General features: G+C 38.4%; 1 protein-coding gene across 4 annotated transcripts in view; it reads right to left on the bottom strand.

Moving 5' to 3' along the window:
• Positions 1 to 157: 157 nt before the first annotated feature.
• The window catches only part of LOC140848495 (1-phosphatidylinositol 4,5-bisphosphate phosphodiesterase eta-1-like), a 254,577-nt gene continuing 228,354 nt past the window's right edge, over positions 158 to 26,380 (bottom strand). For 3 of the 4 annotated variants that reach the window (XM_073232297.1, XM_073232298.1, XM_073232296.1), the window contains 4 exons: positions 21,052 to 21,145; positions 19,327 to 19,530; positions 9,701 to 9,821; positions 2,700 to 6,187 (listed from right to left, as the gene is read on the bottom strand). In XM_073232297.1, the coding sequence (XP_073088398.1) occupies positions 5,950 to 6,187; positions 9,701 to 9,821; positions 19,327 to 19,530; positions 21,052 to 21,145 (657 nt within the window). In that variant the 3' untranslated portion in view covers positions 2,700 to 5,949. Of the gene's footprint in view, positions 317 to 2,699; positions 6,188 to 9,700; positions 9,822 to 19,326; positions 19,531 to 21,051; positions 21,146 to 26,380 lie in introns of those variants that run through there. The other variant, XM_073232299.1, reaches the window with a different exon arrangement.

Below are 26,380 nucleotides of genomic sequence, written 5' to 3'. Positions count from 1 at the left end.
TTAACCACTAACATTCTACTAACTCTAAGATACAAGAATCCTCAACTGATTCACTCAAACATTTGAGTGTGTGTGTGCCAGCACACAAAGTAATTTTCAGTAAGTATCCTTTTCACATCATAGCCACTTTATTGGGAGGATGCCACACAGCCCCATCTTTTACTGCAGCACAGGGAGGGTACACACGACGGCCATGCCTGTAACTTACACACTGTTGCTTGAACTTGCACTCATCTTCAATTTCATCTGCACTATCTTCATTGGAGACTTCCCCTTCCTTTGCATCATCCGCAAGATGATATGGCAACTTCTTGCCCTGACACACAGCAAAACACCCAATTTTAAAATAAAAATAAATTCATGATAGCCAAAATGTGGAAGCAACCCAAGTGTCCACAGACAGATAAATTGGTAATTGATAGAGCAAAATGTGGCATATGCATATAATGGGATATTATTTGGGCATAAATGGAGGGGAATTCTGACATGTTGTAATGTGGATGAATCTGAAGGAACTTAAGCTAATTGAAATAACCTAGTCACAAAAGGACAAATACTGTATGATTGCACTTACGTCAGGCACCCAGAGTAGTCAATTCATAGACTAGGAGGTAGAATAGATAGTGGTTACCAGGGCTGAGGGGAAGGGAGAGCAGGGAGTTATTTAATGGCAATGGAGTTTCAGTTTTGCAAAATGAAAAGAATACACAGCAATGTGAATGTCCTTAACACAACTGAACTATGCATTTAAAATAGTTAAGTTGGCTGGTAAATTTTGTTATATGCTTTTTAACAAAATTAAAAATAATATTTAAAAAGTGAGAAATGAAAATAAAATGTGGTATCCCTTGGCTAATCAGGACTCGGACTGACTAGAAGATACATAGCTTGAATGTGGGGGCAAAACAAGGGGGGAATAGACTTCCAAAAACAGACAGTTTTATTACTTTCAATTAAATATAATTAACTGGGGACATTATATTTACAAAAAAAAATTTAGCCCAGGCTTCTTTTCGAGACTATGGGACTCATCATAGTATGCATCACCCATCTCATGCCCTTAAGAGTGGTGTATTCTCCTGACCAGGTGAAATGCACCCTCACCTCAGACTTGCTGTGTCCTCTGCATGACAAGCCCTCTGTCACCAAAGATGTGATGAGACTCTTGCCTGGCTGAAACATGGCCTCATGACTACTTACCATCCTTTAGGAATCAGGGGCTTTTTGACCACAAATGTATAAATGTATAATTTACTCTTACAATAACATAGTAGAAAACCTAAATTATAGAATTATATATATATATGTACACACACACACCCATGATCTCAGTGATGGATAACAACTCAGAAAAACTCTGGCAATCAATATAGTGTATTATTAAGAGTATCTCTGGGTGTTATGGGTGATGCCATTTTTTCCTTTTCTTCATTTCCCAATTTATTTTCAGAAAATGTAGAAGTTAAAAAAAAAAGGCAGAGGCAGAGGGCAAGTCCAGGGACCTGATAAGGGTTTCTAGGCAATTCAGCATTTGGATCTTACTAGGCATCTTAATTGTAAGCAGAAAGAACATTGATAGGAAGTCGAATGGTTCCTAGAATCTCCTAGAGAAGCAGGTGGGGCAAAATCAGGCCCTGCAGCTAAGTGGCCAAGGCCACTGTGTGAGGCAGCCTCTAAAACTCCCCCAGCGTTTCCTACCTCCTGGTATTCAGGCCCTTCTGCAATCCCTTCCTGTGAGTGTGGGCTGGACCTAGTCATCCACCTCTAATAAATGGAGTACAGCAAAAGTGATGGGATGTCACTTCTGAGGTTAGATTACAGAAAGAGTGTGGCTTCTTTCTTGCTCACCTCTCCTCTCCTCCTAGAGAACTCGTTCTCTCTTGTTATCCTTCTCGGCTTTGATGTTCTGAGCTACGCTATGGAGAGGCCCACACTGCACGGAACTGAGGGAGGTCTCTGGCCAGTAGCCGGTAAGGAACAGGCACCTGCCGGCAGCCACAAAAGGGATCTTGGCAGTGGATTCTCCCCTGGCAAGTCTTGAGATGACGGCAGCCGATACCTCAGCTGTGGCCCCGAGAGCACTTAAGCTGAGGACCCAGCTAAGCACACCCAGATTCCTGATCTACAGCAACTGCTGGGTAATAAAGGTTTGTTGTTTTAAGATGCTAAGTTTGGGTGTGATTTGTTATGCAGCTGTAGGTAACTACTAGGATCACCAACCAAAATCATGGGGCAGAACTAATACACTGAATATACCATTTCCAACACAACTAAGCGCAGACCTTATGCTTTCAATTCCATTATCCACACCATGGACACCAAGGACTCCTGCCAGAGATGTGCCCTTGAGCCCTAAACATAGCTGCCACCACTTCCACCACCCCTCACCATGATCACTAGTTTCTGTTTTGATTTCTGATTTGATGTCTGAGGCAGGTTCATGTGATTGTTGGCATCTAAACCATGTGACCACACCCTAGCTCTAAGAGAGGCTGCAAAAGTATATGTCCAGCATTTTTAACACCAGGGGGGGAATTCCTTAAAATACAAGGATTGGGGAAATTCCTTAAACATGGAAGGAGCTTCATCTACTTGGCAGCCAAAAATAATATTCTAAATATCATCCCAGACTGTGTAAAATTCTAAATATCATCCCAGACTACTATCTAGTCTGATCTTTAAACTTGAGTTTCAGGGACTTCTGCTGTTTCTGCTTCCCAAACTATTATTGGCCCCCCTCCAGCATTCTGGACCTCCTCCTCAGCCACTGTCTCCCTCCACAAGGCCACCAGCATAGTCAGATTTTCTGAGAACTCTCCCTCTCAGTTTTCACGTGCCCTCCCTGATAGCCAAAGCTCTTGACCTTGGGTACTGAGCAGAGTAATAGTTTCAATCAAGTCATTTATGTAATGAAAACAAAATCTGTACGAAGAACCCACACTTTGGGGGTTTGGATACTTAACACTTCATTTAGTTTACAGAAGGATGTTTATAGGATTAAAAAGGTGGGATATAACTTCCCTTTGTATGAGTACGTATTTTATTTCTTATTTGTATGTGCTATTTGCAAAGTGAAACCTATACCTTTTTCTGTCCTTTCCACAAGAATATAGAGGCAAGTAGACATACGGATATGTACATGTATTATGAATATAAGTAAACATGGCAAAACAGGTTTTTGCTTCCTCCTGTGTATCAACAATTAACAAGAAAGCTCAGAATCAAAGCATTTATGTCTACATACTGTCTTATTGACACAAAAGGCTTCTATAAAATGAGTTGATTTTTCTCTGTTTTAGAGGGCATTGGAGAGTAGCTATGGTGATATGGCAGCACCAGAAATAAGGTCCTCAATTAAGTGGTAACCAGACACAGTCAGAAACTTACAGACATCAAGTGAACACCCTCCTTTATTTATACCTTTTGGGCATAATGGCAGACACCAAGATGGACTTGCACACAGACACTTAAAATAATAGTGATAGCAATTTCCTCATTTGAAATTGCATCAAAATTCAGTATCTTTTTTAAATGTTCAATAGAACAAAGGTAATAAATGAGAAATAGCATCAGTGAGTAAGGAATAGCAATCCCTGAGTGATACGAAGGGTCCTGACACCACAGAGTGGCCAGGAGAGTGATGGTGATGAGCAGGCAGTCCTGAGTAGGTAGGGGGCCACATTAAGCTGCCCTCCCCCTTCCTGTAGGTGGGGCCGTGGGTAAAGGAATAAAGAGAGGCAGCCTTCTCAGAGCATCCAGAGCAATTTTCAGTCCTTTTAAAATTGAATTAAAAACCATGAGGGCCATATCTTCTCCACATTCCTGCTTCTCAAAAGATACTTTTTCCAGGCATATAGGAAGAAAAGCAATACAACAGAACATTGTTTCTTAAAGCCCCTTATCAATAGTGTTACTCCTAAGGAAAATTATAAGATACATTTCGGGAAAAGTTAATGGGACTTAAGGAACTTAGCTGTGGTCCAGTGTAGATATAAACAAAGAATGTTCAGGTATCTTCTAGGCATCCCTTTCTGATCTATATACCATTTCATGTGGGAGTTAGACTCAAGAATTAGAATAATTGGCCCATAGTACATGGAAACATTGCAAGTTACCTAGAACTATAGTTACTTCTCACCTCCAAGCTGCATGGCCCCAGGAGGGTGGTAAAAACTCTGTGATTCACATCTGTAAAAAGTTGGAAGCTTGGACCAGATAATTAATGTTTCTTTCAGCAATAAAGGTCTATGGAAAATTCTAAGCTTATTATTTTTGTTTAAAGGCAACTTTCTGTTTACTTTTCAGGACACGCATATACATGTGTATACACACATATGACATATGTATATGAATAAATATATAGCAATGTGTGTTTGGAAAAAAGTATATTATAATTATAATAATAAATAATTTGTCTATTTCCAAAGTGGTATGTAGTGAAACAAATGTTGCTTTTTGGATCAGAGATTGCTCTGATGCTAAGGAACAGAGCAAAATTAGTTCTCTTGTATTTTCTGCAAATGGATGTGGGCTGGTCCATGGATCTAGGAAATATCAAAGTCTAGAGAAGTTACTACTTGCAAATGGGGTCAAGCAAAAAGTCCCTTGAAACACGCACAGTCCAGATAGCTACCACTCCTTCCAAGGAGAGCCTCAGATATTGTGGCTCCAATCCATCCTGGTGCCCATCAGCCCCAGGACATCTGTTGCCAAATGACCCAAAGTCCAGTTATGTAGAAGGGACTCGGTTCCCATCAAATACCTACCTGAAGTTCCACCATGGAAAAGGGAAAGATTTCAACCAAATGGGCTTATTCTGTATCTAACCTTCCGTCTGCTGGCTAAGGACTATTCAGGAAATACGGAAACAGTTGTAGGGCTATAAAGATGACATTTAGCTTTCTAATCCAGGAATCAGTTTTCACCCAAAGAGTACTTTAGCAAGAATTCAGAAAAATTGGCCTTAATGTTATCTCTTGCATTATTTGGAGCTTTTATTCAAAATGCTTTCCTATATACAAATGCCCCACAATGCCTCTTTGATGGATTCAGTCTATAATTATCATTTGACTGACAGGAAAACAAGTTTTCATCAATTCCAAAAATGAATACTTCACATTTTTCCCATTTGCTGCCCTGCCTTAAAGACCGCATTTAAAGTATTGTTATGAAATGAGCAATAAATTTTCATCAGCCATTTCCTTGACTTTCCTTTGCCTCCTATGTGATATTTGTTTTTTTTGTACATACCACTTTTAGGTAAAATATAACCCAGTTTAAATATTAATGCCCTGCTTCTATTCCTTAGGTTTTTAGTCTCAAAACAATACAACTCTCCAAGGTGGTTTTAGTGCAAACACATAAAATTAACTGGAATTAAGTAGAATCACAAAGTCAGTGATCTGAAATCTCACATCACTTTCTGATTATTTCTTGCTTTAAAAATATTCACTGCAGGTAGTAAGTTTCCTCTCTCAGGAGATCTGCTTATAAAATGTCATTCTATTCACCTACTGCTCCTTTGCAGACACACAAGTCCTGTGGGCACTGTCTGGGCCTGTGCTCCTCTTTGAAGAGAGCTCTCACTTACATAACCAAGACGGACCAACTGTGAAGGCTTTTTTTTTTTGACAGTTATTGGAGCTTGAAATGGGAGAGAAGAATTTGAAAGAAATGCTTTCAGATATGGACACAAGGAGCCTTCTCCTCCCTTGTATCCCACGCTCCTATACATGCATTTCTCTCCATTGTGAACTATTGCACACTAAACTATTAAACACTTGGCTTACAGTATTGATGTTCTTGCTTCATCAAAACAAATCCCAGGGTACACAGTCAGTCAATAGCAAGCTTTTTCTGAAGGTATGACTATAAATAAATTGGAACCAGGTGCAGACACAACCCTTTATGTACTGACGCTAATTATTGTTCTTTTTGATAAAACAGGTTTTAGTCCTTAAGGGAGAGAGGGCTGAACTGGTCATTCTGCCTCTTACTGTTCCTTGAGGTCTTTACTTTCACTAGGATTTTGCCTTTCAGACTTTGAGGGCTTGGCAGCTGCTTGGTCTCTCCTGTGTCTGCAGACGACAGGTCCAGCTTGTCTCGGAATATTCCTTTCAGGTACTGAGCTATCTTCCTTTGCTGCTGGATGCTGCAGTGATTCTCGATAGAGAGAATGACCAGGAACCTGTGAGGACAGCAACAGTCTACAGGCAGCGGGGACAGGCAACTCACAGGCATTTTTAGAAACCATGGTGTATTCATTATATTATTATAATCCTGGTGATGGTATTTGTGAGAGGGGTGATGATTAAAATGCTTCCAAAATGAGATAAATGAGACATTTTTTTTTAAACCCTCTGACCAAGTGTACTTTGCCAGGCATAATGGCTGAACAAAATACCCATTCACATGGGATAACTTAGTCTAATATTTTGTATCACACACAAAAAATAGTACATACATTAAGTCCCTTAAAAGAAAAAACAGAAAAAAATTTGAGAGATCAGCCTAAAGAAAGAACATGCATATAAGTGAAATTTTATGTTCTTTTTTCTAAAGTCTAGAAACATCTAAGAGACTACTGAATGTCATTAAATATAGATATTTACTCTAAAAACATATAATCAATACCCAATTGAAAATTACTGTTGAGGATAAAATACCATAATGGAATTTTGTGTTTTATAAGCATCCTATGTCAGGCATGTCAAAATCATTTGTATAGAATCATATACTAGTCTTCACCTTCAGAAAGGAAAGGAAAAACGGTGATCATTCATTCTCTGCAGCCCTCAGGCTCCTGCACAGACTGGGAGACCCCAGCAGAGGGATTGTCAGAGACAGCCCGAGCGGTTGGTGGGGAGGCAGAGAGGGAGCCAGGGCTGATGACCTTGTTTCACTGCTTAATTAAGGTTTATTTTTATTTTTTCTCTGTTACATCATCACATATCTTCTGCAATAATAGGCAACATATTTTTTCTAGAGTATACATACCAACATTTAAATTGTCTGATGTATCTGTGTGGAGAAGAAATTTTACTTCTGGGCTTATATGACACACCCAAGCTCCACAATATGGACTGTGACCTCCTGAAATTATATCCTACCCTCATTGGTAAAAGCTGATGCCAAAGGTAATATAAAAGATGAGCCCTTGTGACTGAAGTTGTTTGGGTAATCTGCCTATAATCTGTTTGCTCTTGTGTCCTCGCATATTTCACCCCAGGGTATTAGAGAGAAAAATAACAAACTAGCAACCCAGAGTTGTCTATGCAATCACATCAGGGAGCTCGAACAATGATTTTTTAAATTGTCAATCTGTTTATAAAAAGCTTATTAGTGCCTAATGATGCTTAGTATAAAGCAGTGCTTCTCAACAGCGGTGGGGGGGGGGCGGGAAGGGGGATGGGGCAGGACCCCTCCCAAAGGACACTTGTCAATGTCTGAAGACACATTTTTGGTGGGCACAGTATGAGGGACTGCTACTGACAGTTAGTGGGTAGAAGTCATAGAAGTCAAGGATGCTGTTCAACCATCTGACAATGTGCAATATAGTTCCCCACAAGGAATTACCTGGTCCAAAATGTCAACAGTGTTAAGGTTGAGAAACCCTCCTGCTAAGACACAACTAAAACTTAAGGAAGAAAGGAAAAAGACTGAACTTTAGAAATGTGCTAAACAAGTGTACTGTTTTAATTTGAAGTGCTTTCCTCCTAAGGATTTCCAAATTTGAAATAAGCATTGTTGAGTCACCAGAGAATCTTTTAAGGTATACAGGTAGCAGGTCTTCTCAACACCCCACTTTGCATATTGGAAAACAAAGGCAAAATCTTGGCTAAGACTAGTAGCAATCAATCAGGGTAGAAAAGACCCATCAGAATTCAGCACCTGAGAGTCTTCCACACAGAAGTCACTACAAACTAAACGTGCCATGCGCAAGAGTCTCGTGCTAAGAACAGCATGTTAACCTCATGATTAATTAGAAGACCAAATATTAGAATTTTTAAAGGCTACTAAATTCTATATAATTTATTTACATAATTGCAATTTTAATTTGCTTCTTTTAGTTCAAAATGCCTTTCTTGGAGATTTCAGAAACTTGCTAGACAATAAAGAATGAATAACACGTAACCCCATATTTTCAATGAGTTCATGGTTTTAAAGACTTAAAAGAAGGCAAGTAACCAACAAGTTGTGAGAGAGTGCTATATGATTTGATAGAAATATGCTCAGGGTGCTAAGAACAGAGAAAAAGAATTTACATCAGCTGGGAGTGTCAGTACATTTGCCAGAGGACAGTCCTTAAGCAGTCTTACAGGATGAGCAAGAATTAGGTGGGTAGAGTAGTGGGGAAGGGTGTTGCAGCCAGAGAGAACAGCATATGCGAGGGCAGGAGGTGGTGAAGGAACTGGGATCACTGGGGAATCCAGAAGACAGCCAATGAAAGGAGAAGCCTAAGTCTCTGAGTAGCAGTGGCTGAAGACAGCATGGAAGAGAAGGAGGGGCCAGGCCTTGACCAGCATGGAAGACACAGCTCTGTACTACAGGGAGCTTTTGAAGGGCTTTAAGACAAGAATTACACTGTGCTTATATTTCCAGACAGAAAAAAAAATGTACCAGTCTGGAAGACGAACAAACAGGAAGTGAAAATGAAGAGAAGGCAATGGAGTCAAAAGACAATTGAAGTAGAATTGACAAGAACTGGCTCAATCCATAAAGACTTCCAGTTTTGGGCTGAAGCCCCTGGTAGACAGTGCTACCCTTAACTAAGAGGAGACAGAGCAAGAAGAGGTTTGGCAGGATGAGATGCTGACTTCAGTCTGGGGTGTAAGTCCCAGGATGGTAGGAGCCGCACCTTTCGTTTAGTGCTATGGCTCCCGGCACCTATTATGGCATGCCTGGCTTACAGTAGGCATGAATAAATACCTAAACAAATAATGACATTTGTTGATTCTGAAGTACCTCTGAGATATTCAGATGCATTTCTACTGAGAATTTTCTATATAGCTCTGAAACTTAGTTCTGGACTCATAATTAGACAAATAACCAAGAATAGACCAAGAGCAACAACTTAGAAAATAGTGACTATTACAGGAGTAAGAAAATGGTATAGAAGACCAGACCAGAGGCCAAAAAAAGTGAGAAGCAATAATAGCAATAGAGGACAGAAAGTTCTAATAAAATTCCCCCCCAAAAAAAGTATTGAGGATAAAATAGTCACCATTATCAAATGCCAAGGAGAGGTCATGTAGCACAAGGTCACTAGACATTTCAATATATACATGACATCCAGCAATTCTGGAAACCTTGATATTATTTTACTGTATTGTAATACAATAGCAATAAACTCTTTATTATATATAGTGACCTGTATTTCCAGATTTCATGGACACACTATATATGCCAGGGTTGGAAATTTTGAGGCCACTCTTTGTAAGAACATGCTTTGAGAAGGCAACATCTTAAGAGGATGTAAGGAACAACATCTTAAGAGGGGTAAGGAATAAAAGGAGCATGGGAAAGTACAAACATGGAGCCCACATTATTTGTTCACAGTGTTTTGTTGGAAAGGAAGGAAAGAACTAGGGTAGCAGAAAGGGCAATGCAGACTCCAAGGATGAACGGCTGGTTCTGTAGCCATGTTACACCAGCTGTTGCTCTGTGTGCCAGCTTAGCTCCTGGATGTTGCTATACTTACTCATTCTTCACAAAGGCATGCTTGTTGATGGTCTCCACAACATCTCTGAAGAGGATGTTTGAAGTGAGAGTATAGCCATCGTGTACCACTGGCTCTCCATCTGGGCCATCCCAGCAGTCAACTGCCAAAAACAGAACTTCACGTCAACAACCCAAAGCTTCTGGTGTTCACTAATATTTCTGGAAATATCAGACAAATACTTTTAGTTTATTATTTGAGATTATGTGTATTATGATCATGACAAAGATGTCAAAGAGAAATGGGTGTTCTGGCATACTTATCACAATAAGGGAATAAAGATCATAAATGATTGGTTTCTGAGCATTTACAGTTAACAAAGATTTCATATTCACAAGTAGCCTAGCACTTACGGAGAACTATCATTAAAAACTGATCTAAATCCAATCAAGTGTACCCAAGAATAGAGACATTTCTTAACATATTGTTTATCTAATTTCAGCTCTTCTTCAGTTTACTAAGGCCTTTTAGTGCTTCACATTGGCCTGCTCAACTCAATAAGTCTTTCATTACTGTTCACTTAAACTCATTATGTTTCCATTAGATTTATTTCCATTTTATTAATTCCACAATAGTTATAAAATAAAATCGCCTTTCTAGGTTCAAATCCTGAGGCCCTGCCAACATTTATGTGAATATGGGCAAATTTTAAAAGCCCTGCTTCCCCATCTATAAAAAGGAAATGATGGTAGCACTTGCATCATAATTTTGAGTGTTGTACACATAAAGCTGCTTACAATACCACCTGACACATAGTTACTATTCTTATTATTGATGATATTAATATTGCTATGTGCATGGACAACCTCATTGGCTTCCTGCTGGAGAAAACAGCTTCCTCACTATCCTCCCTCACTTAAGAGTTTGCCTTCCCTTGTTTTACGCTCTGCCACTTAGACTAATTTCTCAAAACACTGCTTTCACAATGTTGTTCCTTTGCTCAAAAGCCTACTCTGTGCATAACCAGCATCCAACACATACACAATATGTAGTCAATAGCTATGTGCTAAATTTATTAATGAATATCCTACAGTAGCCCCTGCCTGCATGATCCAAGGTCTCTATAGCTTGTGCTAGAGGCTGGCTACTGTTTGCTAAGCCTGTATTCTCTTTTGCCCCAGCACACAGCTGGACAACATTGCCCAGCCTCCCCTTGCCATAGGATGTGGCCACTGCAATGTAAGCAAAAACCATGTGAATCACTTCTAGGTCTGGTGTATAAAAACCTGTCCTACACAGTCACCCATACTCTCTCCTTTTCTGTGACTTTAAAAGGTATATATTGAAGGTGGCATAGCCACAAGATGGAGGAGCCTGGACCCCTCAATCACTGCTTAAAAGACTCATCCATTAGGAATACCTATTTTGGAATTTATTTAAGCAAGAAGGAAATCTGAGTTGTTTTAGGACTCTGAGATTTCAGGTTTAACTGTGAAAGGAACTGGTGTTGCCTGACTTATTTTCCTAGCTCCTGTCTGACAAATCAACCTTATTTTCTCCTGCATACATTTGTTCTCCTAGTTAGGCAAGTTTTCTCACTTACAACCCACTCCTTTGCTTCTTCCATTTAAGATCAATTGAAATGTTTTCTTTCACACTGCTTATCTAAACCCCAATCAAGGCTAATATAGGTTCCCCCAAAAAACTTTGCCGACTCTCATGACATCGCCCTTCCTTATGATATGGGGTCACAAACTCAAACACCAAGAGGAGCTAGCAGGTGTACTCATTTATGTTACTGTTAGGTAAGCTAACAATTACCAGCAGGCCAACAGCAAGTATGTGTCAAAAGGAAATAACTACTTCAAACTGTGAGTCAGTCACTGCTAAGTGAGAATAAGGACCCTGGTCACTAGATCTGAGAAAAGTAAAAAAATCTACATCTTCCTGCTTTGAATTTTCCCAATTTTTTTAAATAGTGGCAATTAATCCATTTTTAAATTTTACAATATGGCCAAAATCAAACAATTCTGCAGGTTGAATTTGGCTAATGGAATGCCAGTTGAAACTCTGCTTTTCAGTTAAGACTACACCTGTTCTCTATTTTAGTAGCACCATCCTTAAATGTGTGCTTTGTATATTATCCCAGGAGATTATATCTCCCATTTCCCTCCAAAACTTTTGTTATGGAAAATACTGGAAAACCTGGACTGGGTCACTGACGGAAGAACCAAGTGGCACTCGGAGGTCTTGGAGTGCTGAGGTTTATTTCACACCAGAGGGCTCAGAGGGGAGTAATCTCCCAAGGTCTGAGCCCTGAGCACAAGCAAGGGGAGCAATTTATATTATTTTGTTATGTGGCATTTCAGCATGTGCAGGGCAACAGAGGAGCCTGGAGGAGGGGAGCAGGGAGCTGGGAGTGCTTTGCCAAAAAGAGGAAAAAAGTGGTTTGCTGACCTTGACGGCTGTGTTAAATATTTTCCTTATCACTTCCAAATTGTTCAACATAACCATGATGTCATCTGATGGTTAATTTTATGTGTCAGTGTTTTTAGGTAATGATGCTCAGTTGTTTGGGCAAACACCACTCTAAATGTTGCTGCAAGGATATTCTTTAGATGTGATAACATTTAAATCAGTAGACTTTAAATCAGATTACTCTCCAAGTGTGGGTGGGTCTGACCCAGCCAGATGAAGCTGGAACAGCACAGACTACCATCTTCTGAAGAAAAAATTCTCCTCAGGATTATAACACCAATTCCTACCTTAATCTCCAGCCTGTTGGCCTGCTCTGCAGACTTCCAATTCGGCAATCCCCATGCTCATGTAAGCCCATTCCTTAAAGTCAATCAATCTCTCACAGATACTTAGAGATATAGAGAGGATATGTAGGCTATGTATATGCTATTCGTTCTGCTCTCTGATTAAACATTGGCTGTTCAAATATCTTTACTGAAAAAAATTGGAAAAAATAAAAGGAGTAAGAACTCCAAGATTAATGCCATAGGAATGCTAGAAACAAAGCTGAAAAATAAAGATGCTGCTGAGAAGACCAAAGGTTTGGGGGTACTCTCAGACACTGCTGTACTGTTCCCCTGTGCCTGCAAATGAGGTCAAACATATTGAAGACATCTTCTCAGGAAAGAAGCTCCACCCATTCTGAGCACATATTTGACACTCTTTGCCTTTGATATAAATGTGGAAAAAATGAACAGATGTTTAAATAAATATATATAATTTGAACAATTCATACCCTGATATAGTCCCCTTTTGGAGGAAAAAGGGCATAACAAGTTTCCTCATTATTGAACTAATATCCTTTAGGAATGAATATAGTTGAGGCAATGCCTGGCCTGACTTGATTATCATAAGAATAGCTCTTAAAACTACACTGGTCATGAAAGAAGTGCTCTTCCACCAATATTTATGACAGGCACAATATCCATAGTCGAGGATGGGTCCCCTCATGTTCACTTTTTAAGTCTGTTTTATCACTTATTAATGTTAATGTCAAATGAGGATAGCAACACTCCCAACCTAACATGAGACGTCTGCAGTCAAGTTCAAATGGCAGTAAAGTTTCCTGTAAGAGCTAATGCTGTAATGGGAATGTTGGCAAGGTAGAAACGCTCTAACCAATTCCCTTAGCCACAAAATAACCAGGGCCCACTTTTCAATAAGACCATACATTAGAGGCCCCCAAAAGTGCTGTGACAAAGAGCTGGCCAGTTCTGAAGGCCTGCTGAGCAGCTAACATGACAGTTTTTCAGAATGGGATTTAAAAATGTTCTACCCTGATAACCCTCCCAGAGGTAACAGGAAGGGATGTAAACTGATCACAGCAGCAATGTAACATCAGTTCCATAATGAGAAAGAGAATCCCCTAGACAGAACATCCATATTTATTAAGCAACTTGGGCCGAAAAAGGGAATGAAAGGGCATGTAAAAAAATGTTATCAATTTTATTTGCTGACAAGCCCACTTCACCAAAAAAGACTTATTAGTCTTCCCCAAGACATCATACACATCCTGACCAAAGACATTACTGCAGCTGAGCTAATGAAGATGGAAAACAAATGATCAAAATAGAAGTTTGAAAGTAAAGAGATTCTTCAGGTTGCAATACCATGAAGAAACTGTCCGGAATCATTACTCTCTCTGTCTCAGCACCATACTTGGCAATAGCTGTTTCAGAAAAACATCTGTGAGACCTGAAATATTCAATCCATGACCTGTTACATTCTATAAATAAGGCTTTTAAAATATAGTTGCAGCTGTTTAAGAGTAAAAACAGCTTCACCTGATGATAATATTGTGACTGTGGTCTTTTAAGAGAGTCCTTACATGCTTGAGGTCCATTCTGAGATATTTATGAATGAAATCATAAAGATGGTTAGGATTTGTTTCAAAGTAATGCAGTGGGAGCAAGAAGTGAGTGGGTGTACAGCTGACATGGGACTGGCCGTGAGCTGACAGCAGTTGAAGCCGGGAGATGGGCACAGAGTGGGGTCACTGTATTGTTCTCTCTACTTTGGCCTATGGTTGGGATTTTCCTTAAGAAAACTGAAAAATGGTGTATATGTGGGAAGGAAGAAGATGTATAGAACTAGTTGCTGGGATATGCACAGATTATCTCTAGAAGGATGAAAGGACTCGTTAACAATGTTGTCATCTGGGAAGAAGAATCAAGCGTAGAGAGACAGGCAAAGGAGGGAGACTTTTCTCTATATCCTTTCATACCTGTTAGCATATAAATGTCTTACCTGAGAAAATAAAATGGGTCTACTTGGAAAAAAAACTTCATGTGGACCCAAGACAGATAAAAGTACCCCCGGGTATATACATTCACTATTGTCTACAGGCCCAAGCTTCAGATGTGAACTAAAAATCTTCAAAGCACAGGGATGACAGAAAATGTTAGGAGAGAAGAAGAGATGATGTCATCAGATTCCAAGTCTTCAAGAACACCTAAATATTTAGGTGGTACTTATAATCATGAGTCAAACAAATTCCTTCTTTTAAAGCCAACCTCCCCTTCATACTTCACTTTCTCCAGCCTTCCTTATATGACCTGATAGCCCTCATTTGACCTCCTTAATTTGGTCATGCCATTCAGTGTTTGCTCCTCTAAAAAGCATACAGAGGTCTTGGAGAACAGTGGAGTGGAGGGGTCAGACAAACTTGGGTTCAAATCCCAGGTTCCAAGCTTCCTAGCTACAGGATCTTGAACCACTCACCCTGCCTCGTGTTGAGGTATCCTCTGAAGGAGATTACTCCATTTCCCTTAGTGCTTTAAGAATTAAATAAGAATGTATTGAAAGCACTTAACCAGGATCTAGTCACAAAAGGGGCTGAAATCTTGGCAGTTCCCCTGTTCCTACAGTACATTCAAAGCCAAGTTGACAACCATGATTTCAAACAGAAAACAGATCAAGGACAAAGCGGACCAAGTCTCCCAGATAAATATAATCCTTCTCCTCAACAAAATCCTTCCAGAAGTAGCAGCTTGGCTGTCACTGTCCAGTCATAGATGATTCCAGGAGTAAGTACTGCAGGCCAAATTCCTCCCTGATACAAAGTGCTGCGGAGGTATTTGAGAGACCACATGCCTTTTGAAACTACACCACAGCATGCATATTCTCAGTTTGTGTGATAGATGGAGCAGGCAACCTTTTAGATAAGAAGGGTCAAGTAGCTTCTTTCTACTTTGGTGACTGGAAGACAGGGAGAAAGAATTCACAAGAGAAAGCCTGGGTTCAATATCTACTGCACACAATTTCTAAATGCTCTCATTTTAAAATTAAAAGACCCCTGAAAAAAGCTAAGACTAAAAATTATTTGTATCTGCCTATAAACTGTCTTAATCAGATAACTTTACTTCTTAATATCCCAAACAAAGTTGGAGGGTTAGAAGTTTTGGTTCAGTATGAGGAGTTGTTCACAGGAACACAGTTGGGCCTGGGTAGGACACTGATTTGGACACAGAAACCGAAGAAGAGACGACTAGGGAACTATAGAACCTGAAAAGCAAAAGAAATAGAGTATAGGACACAGAAATAACAAAATTGCGAAACTACCTAGACTTGACTATTACTTTATGGAGTCATTAGGAGCCATTTTCCCTACTTGGTCCCCAAGAAAATATCACCATTTCAAATGACAGGCACCCATCATCATGTACCCAGTGAGGGTGTGTGCCCAGGGCCTCTGTGCATGTCAGACTCGTAACACGTGTTGAGTGCTGAGTGAACAAAAGGTTGAATAATGGCTGAGAGCAGAGTATCACCTCAAGACCTTTAGTTGCTTGGAAGGTTTTTCTTTATATTAATATTTTATAAGCAACTTCATTATTCAGCTGCTTAAGCTACTCAATTGTCAGTGATTATTGTAAGTATTCTCTGCACCTGCTGCAAAAATGCCATGCCTTGAAACATAGATTTCGAGAGCACTAAATTTGTAGTGGTCCTAATGGCTCTGTGTGCAGATAGTTTTTAATGCCTGTCCATTTTTAAAATATGTTAGTTGATCTTCATAACATGCCAGAAACTATTTGACAAAGAAAGGCCCATGCAGTTACCCGTCTTACCTCATCATCCTACTGCTTTATTCATTTCCCTTCCCTGCTCCACCACCCAAGAACAACCTGTTCTCCACTTCTAATCCTACTATAAAGCAATTCCCCTTTGCTCCATGAAACCTCCATAAACAAACTCCCTTTCGTAATCAGGGTTTTTTTTTGGATTTTCCCTTGATCTCCTTATCTTGATTAGCAACCAGTTCACTGTGGAGGACACAACTTCCTTTCTCCATAAATGCTTTTTTTGTATACATTCTCTAGGAGACATTTTCTAGGCCTTTATTGCTACTTTTAAACAACTGTTCTACATTTGTGGAAAAAAATCTCCCCTTTAGAATCTTACTTTATCCAACTCTACCTTATGGCATCTTCCAAGTGCCTTTCCTATAATATTCTTTTTTGTATTTAAGTATCTGGTTTACAGTTTTTAATCTCTAATTTTTAATCTTTTCATTAAAAAAATTTTTAATTTTGTCAGCATCCTTTATGAGTTAAAAGTCCATGTGGGCAATCTACTCAATAGCTTAACCTTGACCTTCTCAATGCTAACAATCCCTTCTTTATGCTGCTTCAATCATGTTCACCCTGACATGCCCTAGATACGGTTATCACTTGTAACTATATCCAAAATTCCACCTTGTGATAACAACTCTGTTCTTGTTTTGTGTGTGTGATGACAACGTTCTCCATATTTCTATGTATTCAGGTCTTCTAGTCTCTTAACCTCATGTTATGGCCTCTTATCCATTTCATTTCCTTTTTTAGGCTCATGGACCGCCAGTTACTTTAAAAAGCACTCACCAACGCCTTGAAAATATTACATACAACCTAGAAATCCAGAGGCTTGAATCAATTCTATAAACTGTCTCCAATGCTCCAATATCTAATCTGTTGGAAATGGGGAGTAAGGATGCAGTTTTTGCATAACAAAAAGACTTTTCTTTTTGAAGACTGTTTTTGAAATTAGCTAGGCTGTCTTCCCTAATTTACCTCATCAGCTCCTTTCTGACTGTTTGCTGATCTTCTCAAACCCCCAGACTAATGTCCACCCACTTTATATTTAGTGGATGATACTCTCTCCTACTTTCCTGAAAAAGAAAGGCATGAACCCTTTCAAAAATCTCTTGTCTCCTTATCCCCTGGAAAAACAACCCCCAATCTCATGTTCCCCTCTTCCAAGTCTCAGAGCCTACCCAGCCCTGTATCATTCAGTCTCCTAATGAAGAAAAGTGCCAAGTCACTAACCCAAATCAGCCATTCCCACCTTCCCACTAACACATGACCAAAACTACAACAAAGGATACCAATAATCTCCCAACTACTAAATGCAACCAGATTGGAAACTTACTCTTTACACTATTTGACTTCTCTGTTGCATGGGACATTTTTGCCCATTTCATCCCTTAGAACTAAATGAACATTTATGTTAGTTGTCCCTGTTGGTTGCCCTTGCTCTTCCTACTTCAAAATGTTCAACTACTTAATTAAGTCCACAGGCCTCAATCTCTTTTCCACTTCTGACTGTTAGTGATTTTGTGTACTTTCTTGATTTTAACTACTACATAAAAAATTCAGAATTATGAGATCTTTATCTTGCCTGGATCCTTCCATTGCGTTCAGATATTGTTATCCAACTGACTGATAAAAATGTCCATGTAAATGTTACAAATGAATATACACTCAACAAATGGAAAACTGAACTCATGAACGCCCTTCCTCTCAGATTCCCCGTAGTATATAGTGGCACCATCCATTCATTCTAGCTCTCCTCTTCATTCTTTACATCCTTTACTTCTCTCACCAAGTCTTGTTAAGTTTACTTCTTTAATATCTAAATAATCATCTCTCTTTCCACTTAAACTAAATTTTTATAATCCTTCTGTTAAAAAGAAAGACCAGGCCCAATGTGGTATCACTTCTGCTAGGTCAAGTCACCAAACCAGGGCTTAACACCTAAACCTAACTACAGTTTCAACCTCCCCCAGAAATATAGTAAGTCAAGTGTTTTCTGGTGAGCCTCATCAATAAGATGATGTCACATGAGTCCTCCCCATCTTCCCTAAAAGATCTACATTCTAAGTCCCTCTGCTTTTCCCTCAAGAGAAAGTGACCTTGCCTGAAACAATCCCTTCTGTTCTTTTGCTAATAACTTTTCCTCCATCCTTCTGTCTATAAAAACCTTTCATTCTATACAATTCCTCAGAGCATCTGTGTACTTGCTAGAGGGGATAATGTCCAATTCATGAATTGCTTAATAAAGCCAATTACATCTTCAAACTTACTTGGGCAAATTTTATGTTTTAACACTTCCCACCATTCTCCCTGACCTAGCTTCACCTCCCCTCCCCCTCCACAAACACATATTCTAAAAAATACTATCCTCCTACACTGCTGTCAAAGTGATCTTTCTAAACTGTAAGTCTGGTCATATCACTATAGGTATTAAAATCCTTCAGTGGACCCTTGTTACCAAAAGCTGAAGTTGAAATTTCTCACCACAGCATTCAAAACCCTTAGTGACTGACTCATGTCTACCTTCCCAACCTAACTGATTTCTCATTGCATTTTACCTCACACCTTACTCTTCTTATCACTACTCTTTACCATGTAAATGAGCCAACTGGTGGAATTTTCACACTGTATTATTGTTTTTATTGTCCACCCAGTCTATTAAACTGTGAGCTCCTTGAAAACAGAAATCTTGTGTAACATCTGTATCCTCACTCTTAAGGAACCTACAAGAAATTTAATAAATGTTGGCTGATTGATAGGCCATGAAATACCTTGAAAAGGAATAGTTATCCTGAACAACTGTTTTTGTCATTGTTTAATCAAAAATATCTTTCTTGGAAAAATTTTCATTTTCATCCCAATTTTACAGCAACCCAAGGTATGCTTCCTAACTTCTACTACATATCTCTCTTCCATCTCACTGGACAGTAAGGAGGAACCAAAAATCATTACCAGTTAAGAATGACTTTACAATGAGCAGAAAAATGGTTAGTGTGAGTGTGTATTTTAAGTCTTCATGCATATACTAGATTCGCCTGACTGCCTAAAGGACACCAGAGCTTCGACAGAAGCACATACCTTCCACGCAGCGACAGCCCTCCTGTAGCACCCGGGCATACATGTCCACTTTGGACTGAGAGAGGAGCTGGTCCCCAGTCAGGTATGTGTTGTGGGAGGAAGCGATGTAGTAGTTGCACAGGGGCTGATCCATGTCCTGGGACACTTCATGGTGCAGTGGGTTAAATACGTCACAAGCAGGACTCCGCATGAAGTTTGTGAAGCCTTTGGAGGAAGAAGAGTGAAGCACTATAGCTTTCAAAGTATTATGTACTTAACAGACTCTAACAGGGACAAAAGAGATCAAAGTATGTTCACAGTGATTATCTTATTCACTCTTAGGACAGCCATTGCAGAGAAGACTGGGGCAATGACAGATTTGCTTCAGGTCACATAGTGTCAAAAACTGAAATATGACTTTGGGGAGTAGTGGTTTAAACACAATCTACAGAAAAATAAGGAGACTTTTTAAGAATTTTGATTGACTGTGAGGGGGGACATACTGCAAAGCTATTCAGTAACTCCTGAACTCAAGTCACAGTCACCCAGTGGGACCTGATGGGCAACTGATGCAGTGTTAATGCCACTTAAACTGAGTGGAACACTGATCGACCAGCGATTTCATAGGTTACTAGGTTAATTTGAAAAGTGGTATTGTCAGTGCCATACTTGAGGTAGCAGGTCAAAAGTTTGTCAAGGACTAAATTCGGGGTGTGATTATTTGGCGATGAAATTGGTTTGGGAGGATGCTACTGAACACATGGTATCTCCACGCTGAGCACTAGAGTGTGGGAAATAGGAAGCTGATAATCAAAACCAGTAAGATGAACCATGCCTTTGTATGTTCTTGGGGGCAGTGGGGTGTGCCCATAAACTCTGGGGCAGCAGCCTGCAACTTATTTCCCTACAGATTTTAAATACAGCTAACTCCTACGTACATGCACCTATATTCATATTGTTTTGAATAATACTAGGAGCTAGATCCTGATATGGCATATTAATTTCTTTGAGCCTCACTTTTCTCAACTATAAAATGAGATGGTTTTATTAATGAAACATGAGGTTCCCATAACCACTTCACCACTACCAACTAGGTAAAACAAGTTAAGGAAATGTATACTTCCAAGTCAGCAGTTTCATCGATTACTTGTTTTAGAATGAAATTTCCCTTCATGAAATTATCAGGTTGAGGCTATTTCGAAAAATTAGCCATTTGAGAGAAGTCCTAATATTTCTTGGCATCAGTCATATACATAGTGGCACAAAGTTGACTGGCTTGGAGTGGAAAATGTGCAGCCTCGCTGCAGAGGTAAGAGAAACAGCAGCATCATGGCATCTGTTTTATAGGAAAGTGTGCGTGTTGTGGGTTTTCTCTGCATCATGTGTGATTCCATGGGTATCTCCTGATTTCTTCTCCTAAAAATTGCTAGAATTTAATTTAGCAGATTGAATTGAGATTGAATTTGTCATTGTTTAATCAAAAATATCTTTCTTGGAAAAATTTTCATTTTCATCCCAATTTTACAGCAACCCAAGGTATGCTTCCTAACTTCTACTACATATCTCTCTTCCATCTCACTGGACAGTAAGGAGGAACCAAAAATCATTACCAGTTAAGAATGACTTTACAATGAGCAGAAAAATGGTTAGTGTGAGTGTGTATTTTAAGTCTTCATGCATATACTAGATTCGCCTGAAATCTAGTATATCGCCTGAAATGAAAATTTAGGAATATTGGTCTCTTACCTTCTATTCCAAGAACATTTTTCACCTTATTTTCTTCTGAAACTTCAAATTTCCTTATGATGTCAAGACAATAGTCTGTTGTCACAATAGTCATCTAAACAAAACAGAACATTAGTAGAGTGTACCTACAATTTCCTGAGGTATTTCCCCTTTATGGTAAGAAAGCATACTGAGTTTTTGAGTATTCTTGATATAGGCAAAAGCAATGTTTTGAGGCTGCAAGTGTTATAGATACTTTGTTTTTGGAAAATGATCATGCTTTCAATCTTCCCATATATCTTTCAGATTTCATCAGTGAAAACAGCCCTTCAACTACAAGACAATATTCTCCATGAAGCAATAAAATTAAATTAAACCAATCATCAATGCAAATTCATTGTTGAAAATCCACTCACTATAAGCTAGTAGCTACCTGCAAATGAATGTTTTCTACATAAACATTGATGTTTGCCATTCATAAATATACATAGAAAGACAGAATTCCCTATCAAAATAGAATGTTCTAAGTAAGTCCTCCTGTGTGTGTATCTATAGATCTTTGCACTGAACCACAAGAGCAGTCTGCCATGGTGATTCAAGAACACAAAGGTTAGAAAGAGAAAAAAAAAAAAAAGAAACCAAGTGAGGCCATCAGCATAACAAAGAATTCTGGAACTAGACTGCTTGTGTCCAAATCAGCTAGCTCTTATTATTAACAGTGTGATCTTGAATGAGTACTTCACGTTCTCTGTGGCTACCTTATAAGGTAGTTGTGAGGATTAAATGAATTAATATTTGTAAGAACAATGTGTGGTATCAAAAAGGCAGTGTATAGTAACCATAATGTTGCTCATGTAATTGTACATTAATCATACCAAAATAAAAATAAAAATAAATTTGTAAAAAGGCAGTGCATGCTATTATTACTGAGTTATTCTCAAAGCTGCTGCATGAACATTACATACCTACTATCACTGGGAAAAGAAAACTCTTCAAGAATAATTTAATTAAGTAGCAACAAAAAGGATATGATATTTTGATCAAAAATCAATTGAGCCCCCCCACAGTCTAACAGTGACATTTTAAAAGACTAATGAATGATGATAGAGGAAGCTCATCTTGTGAGCCAGTATTTCATATTTTAGTATTTCTCAAAATTCTATTTTCTCTTAGGTTCAGAACTTATACTTAGTGAAATACAATTTTTTTAAACATTCCATTTAATAGCACTTATTCTTTTTGCAGGAGAAAAGAAAGTCTATTATATGGTTATTTTGCCTGTCTGAAAGAGTAGAGAGTGTCTTTTTCCTCTCCAAACTAACTGCACGATGGATAACGCATCCTTTGAGGAAATTTTACAGTCCTTCCTCCATTCAGAGCCTATATTACAAGATGACACCTGCAAATACCTGCAGGAACTCTACTGACCCAGACAGGCTTTGAGCAGCTCAATAATTTGTCTGCTATACACTAGAGAGATTTATCACATGCAGTCTCAAAGATAAATAATGTCTCACAAAATAAAAGAATCAAATTGATAAAAATTGTGCCATGGAAAGACTAAGTTTACATTGCTTTTTATTTAATTTATGATGCCATTTGTTCAGAAATGCAGGGGCCTTGAATTGGACTCAGGTAGTCTACCAGGAGCCCATGACATTTAAAAATAACCAGAAAACTGTCATCCTGAGATGAAGCTAATTACAGACTAGCAGAGAACATGTTACTGGTTCAAGACACAAAGCAGAATGTTAACAAAAAGCATCATTATGTGCAAAGTATTCATTCAACTGGTGAAAATATCAGCAGGAATTCTAGGAAGTTCACAATTTTCTGGGTACCATATAAGAATTCATGGGAAATAATCCACTATCTACCAAAATACAAGTATTAAGGACTAATCCATTGAAATACAGTAAGCTTCATAATAATGAAAATAGAAATGTAAGCATCAGTCAGCTCCCATCCCATCCCCAATTCCTGATCTAATTTAATTAACCTCCCAATAGCAAAATCCTGTGTTTTACACAGCTGAATTTTTTAGACCTCATTTAAAAAGGTACTGTACAATTTACTGTTAAAAATGAAGGTACAACATAGGTTAATGTTCTTTATTGTCCTTTTTTCCCCTTGTTTTACTTCCTATTTGACATTTTGATAAGGTGAAATTGAAAACAGCTTCTCCCTACTCTAGGCTTATTTCCCGTGGAGCTCATTTGAAAGTTTTGTTTTTGCTATCAACATTTGAGACTGTTGTCTCCAACACTGAGAGCTGTTCTTACTACACCAGACAACTAGAAGAACTTATGGAAAAATGTACTTATTTTAGTAATGACCCTTTACATTTGTATAATGCTCTCAATGCTATATAGTTTATAAAAAGTCATTTACATGCATAATCTTAAGTAGTTCTTACAACAGTCTTGTAAATTTAATATTTTTATTCCCATTTTAAAATAGGAAAACTGATGCCAAGAAAGGTTAACTACCCCAACCAAAGCCACAAAACCAGTAAGAGGTGGAACCAAGGTTCAAATTTCAACCTTCTGACTTCAAATCCATAGCTTTTTCTTTTACGTTATATCTATTATCTGGGTATTTTCATTATTTCCATCAAAAAACTGAAATGCTTACTTTCAAAACTGTTTTTTTCAGTATAGCTGAAACTCTTGAACCTTAACTTTTGAGATTTTTGTAATTTTCAAATCAGTATTTATAATTTGACTTCCTTGATTTTTCCAGATTGGACTTCATTCTCTTTCCCTTGTTTGATTTAATTCTTTAATTTTATCCAAAAGATAAAAGATAATCCATTTTGGATGGACTGACTAGTTACAAATACCAAAATCACAGATCTTTAAAACACTCATATTTTGACATTCAGTTTTTATCCTCAGACTCCTTGCAAGTTTTCTAGTAAAGCTTTCTCAGGGAGTGCAATTTCAAAACAAAGTTAGAAGGAATAAGTAACTATATTTCTTATAGCAATGATTTCCAAAGCACCCCAAACACAAAATCATGATATAATTAAAAGAGAATTTTAATATCACTAAACTCTTCTCAATTAATTTTTATCAAAGTAATATACCCATAATCAGGTTAAGTCAAAACTACGGTGCTTATGACTAAACACAAAACTCCCCTTCTATACTCAGAACCAGTCTCCAGAAGAAATATGCCAACGTTTCTAGATATTTCTTTTGGAATTAGTCTTTATATTGCTGACTATTATGTTGATGCTATTTTCTGTTTTGTACACGTTTAACATCATGTATTGATTTTTTTGTGTTAGATAAAGATTTAGCTCATCTGGGCCAGCAAAACTCACTTTCTCCCTTATCCCATCACCCAGGACATTTATTAATTTTCATTAAATTATTATTCAGTGTTTAAATTATTCTGACTATGCAAATATCGAACACCAAGCCTGTTGTGTAAAGACTGTGTTTCTTTTCTTACATGTTTTTTGTTTGTTAATTGCTGCAATTCTTATTTATTGGTTAATTTTTAACACCACTATCACAAATTCTTCCCAATGACTCTAATGGTCCCCCAGTGTTATTTTCCACATTAACAAAGGCAGCAGATACTTTATGAATTCCGATCGTTTTTCCCCCCTATGAAGGTTCTCCTTTTTCCAGGCTGGTTGGAGTCTAGAATTTTATTCATCTTTGGTCCTGACTTCATTCTGTCACTCTCATCAAAGACCACTCAGAAAGTAAACTATTTCTCACATGTGTTTTGTTTGTGCCTTATTCTGCACAAGCATTTGGTTAACACGTTAGGCAGGCTGAAAATTCTAGGTCAGAAATCTTTGCTCCTGTATGTTTTGGTTACCAGAGTTGCTATTAAGAATGATGCCATGTTGATTCCAATCCCTTCACAGGACCTGTTTTTGTTAATTTGATGATTACTGCTTTTTTTTCTTTTCTTCAAGCTTTCAGGGTTTCACTTTATTCTTGACATTGTGAAATGTCACCAGGATTTGTCTCTGTGGAATCTTTTTACATTCACTGCGGCTGGCACTAAGTCGGCCTTGCCAATTTATAGATTCCTATCTTTCCATGCTGATCACTTTTTTCTATTATTTATTTGATTTCTTCTCTTCTATTTTGTCTTACCTTTTTCTGTAACTCCTGTTATTCAGATAATGGATCTTTTGGATCAATCTACTAACTTCCTTACCTTTTCTATTTTCCATTTTGTTGTTTGTTCTACTTTCTGGGCAATTTTCTCACTTTATCTTCTAAGCCATCTATCAAGCTTAGTCCTCTGACATTTCTTCTCTAAACCTTCTTTTCCATGGCATGTTGCTCTTGCTTCATGGCTACAACTTTGCTTTTATTACTCTGATGGTATTAATGCATTTTGAAATGTTTCCTTCTTTCTTTATTGTCTCTATTTCCTTCAAGTTTCTTGATTCTATTCATTAGCCTTGGTCTGTTTTTTATAATAGAGGATTTCCTCATACCTGTGGTAAGCTTTGGCTATTTAAAACCCATTTTCAAATTAACTGTTTTGAAACATTTTAAACCAAGTCAATAATGAATCGGTTGGAGGCTCTGTGTGAGCCGAGCTTATTGGCTAGTAGGCTTAACTGTACAATTCTCTGGCTGTACTATTTTATTAGGAGTAATGTCTGATGTAAATATCTTTTTTTTTCTTGAGTTGGTGTGATAGTTTCCTAGGGCTGCTCTAACAAATCACCACAAACTTGGCAGCTTAAAACAACAAAAAATGTATACTCTCTCAGTTCTGGAGGCCAGAAGTCCAAAATCAAAGAGTCAGCAGGGCCGGTTCCCTCTAAAGCCCCTGAGGGGGAAGCCATTCCATTCCCCTCTCCTTGCTTCTGGTGGCTGCTGGCAGATATTGGTGACCTTGGCCTGAGGCTTTTTAACTAGTCTCCACCTCTGTCTTCACATAGCCTTCTTCTGTGTGTCTAGGCCTTCTTTTCTGTCACTTACATTGGGTTTAGGGGCCACCCTAAAGTAAGGATTATCTCAATATCTTAATTCCATCTGCAAAGACCTTTTATCCAAATAAGGTCACCCTCGCAGGTACTGGGAGTTAGGACTTGGACATATCTTTTGGGGCCACTATTCAACCTACTATAGCTTATAATAATCCCTTAAGGAAATTTTTCCATTTTCCTGTCTGGAAGGGATAAACCTAGAAACTGAGTATTTGGAAAAGGGCTAAGGGTCTCACACTTCAGAAAACAGATGTTCCCTTAATCCTTGTATTCATTATCTATTTATATGTGAAACAAGTCACCCAAAACGTACAGGCTTTAAAACAACCCTTTTTTAAAATCACAGTTGTGTAGGATGGTAAGCGGGACTGGGTTCCA

The sequence above is a fragment of the Manis javanica genome, chromosome 3, assembly GCF_040802235.1.
Source record: "Manis javanica isolate MJ-LG chromosome 3, MJ_LKY, whole genome shotgun sequence".
NCBI lineage: Eukaryota > Metazoa > Chordata > Mammalia > Pholidota > Manidae > Manis > Manis javanica.
This window is presented reverse-complemented; position numbering and strand designations above follow the sequence as displayed.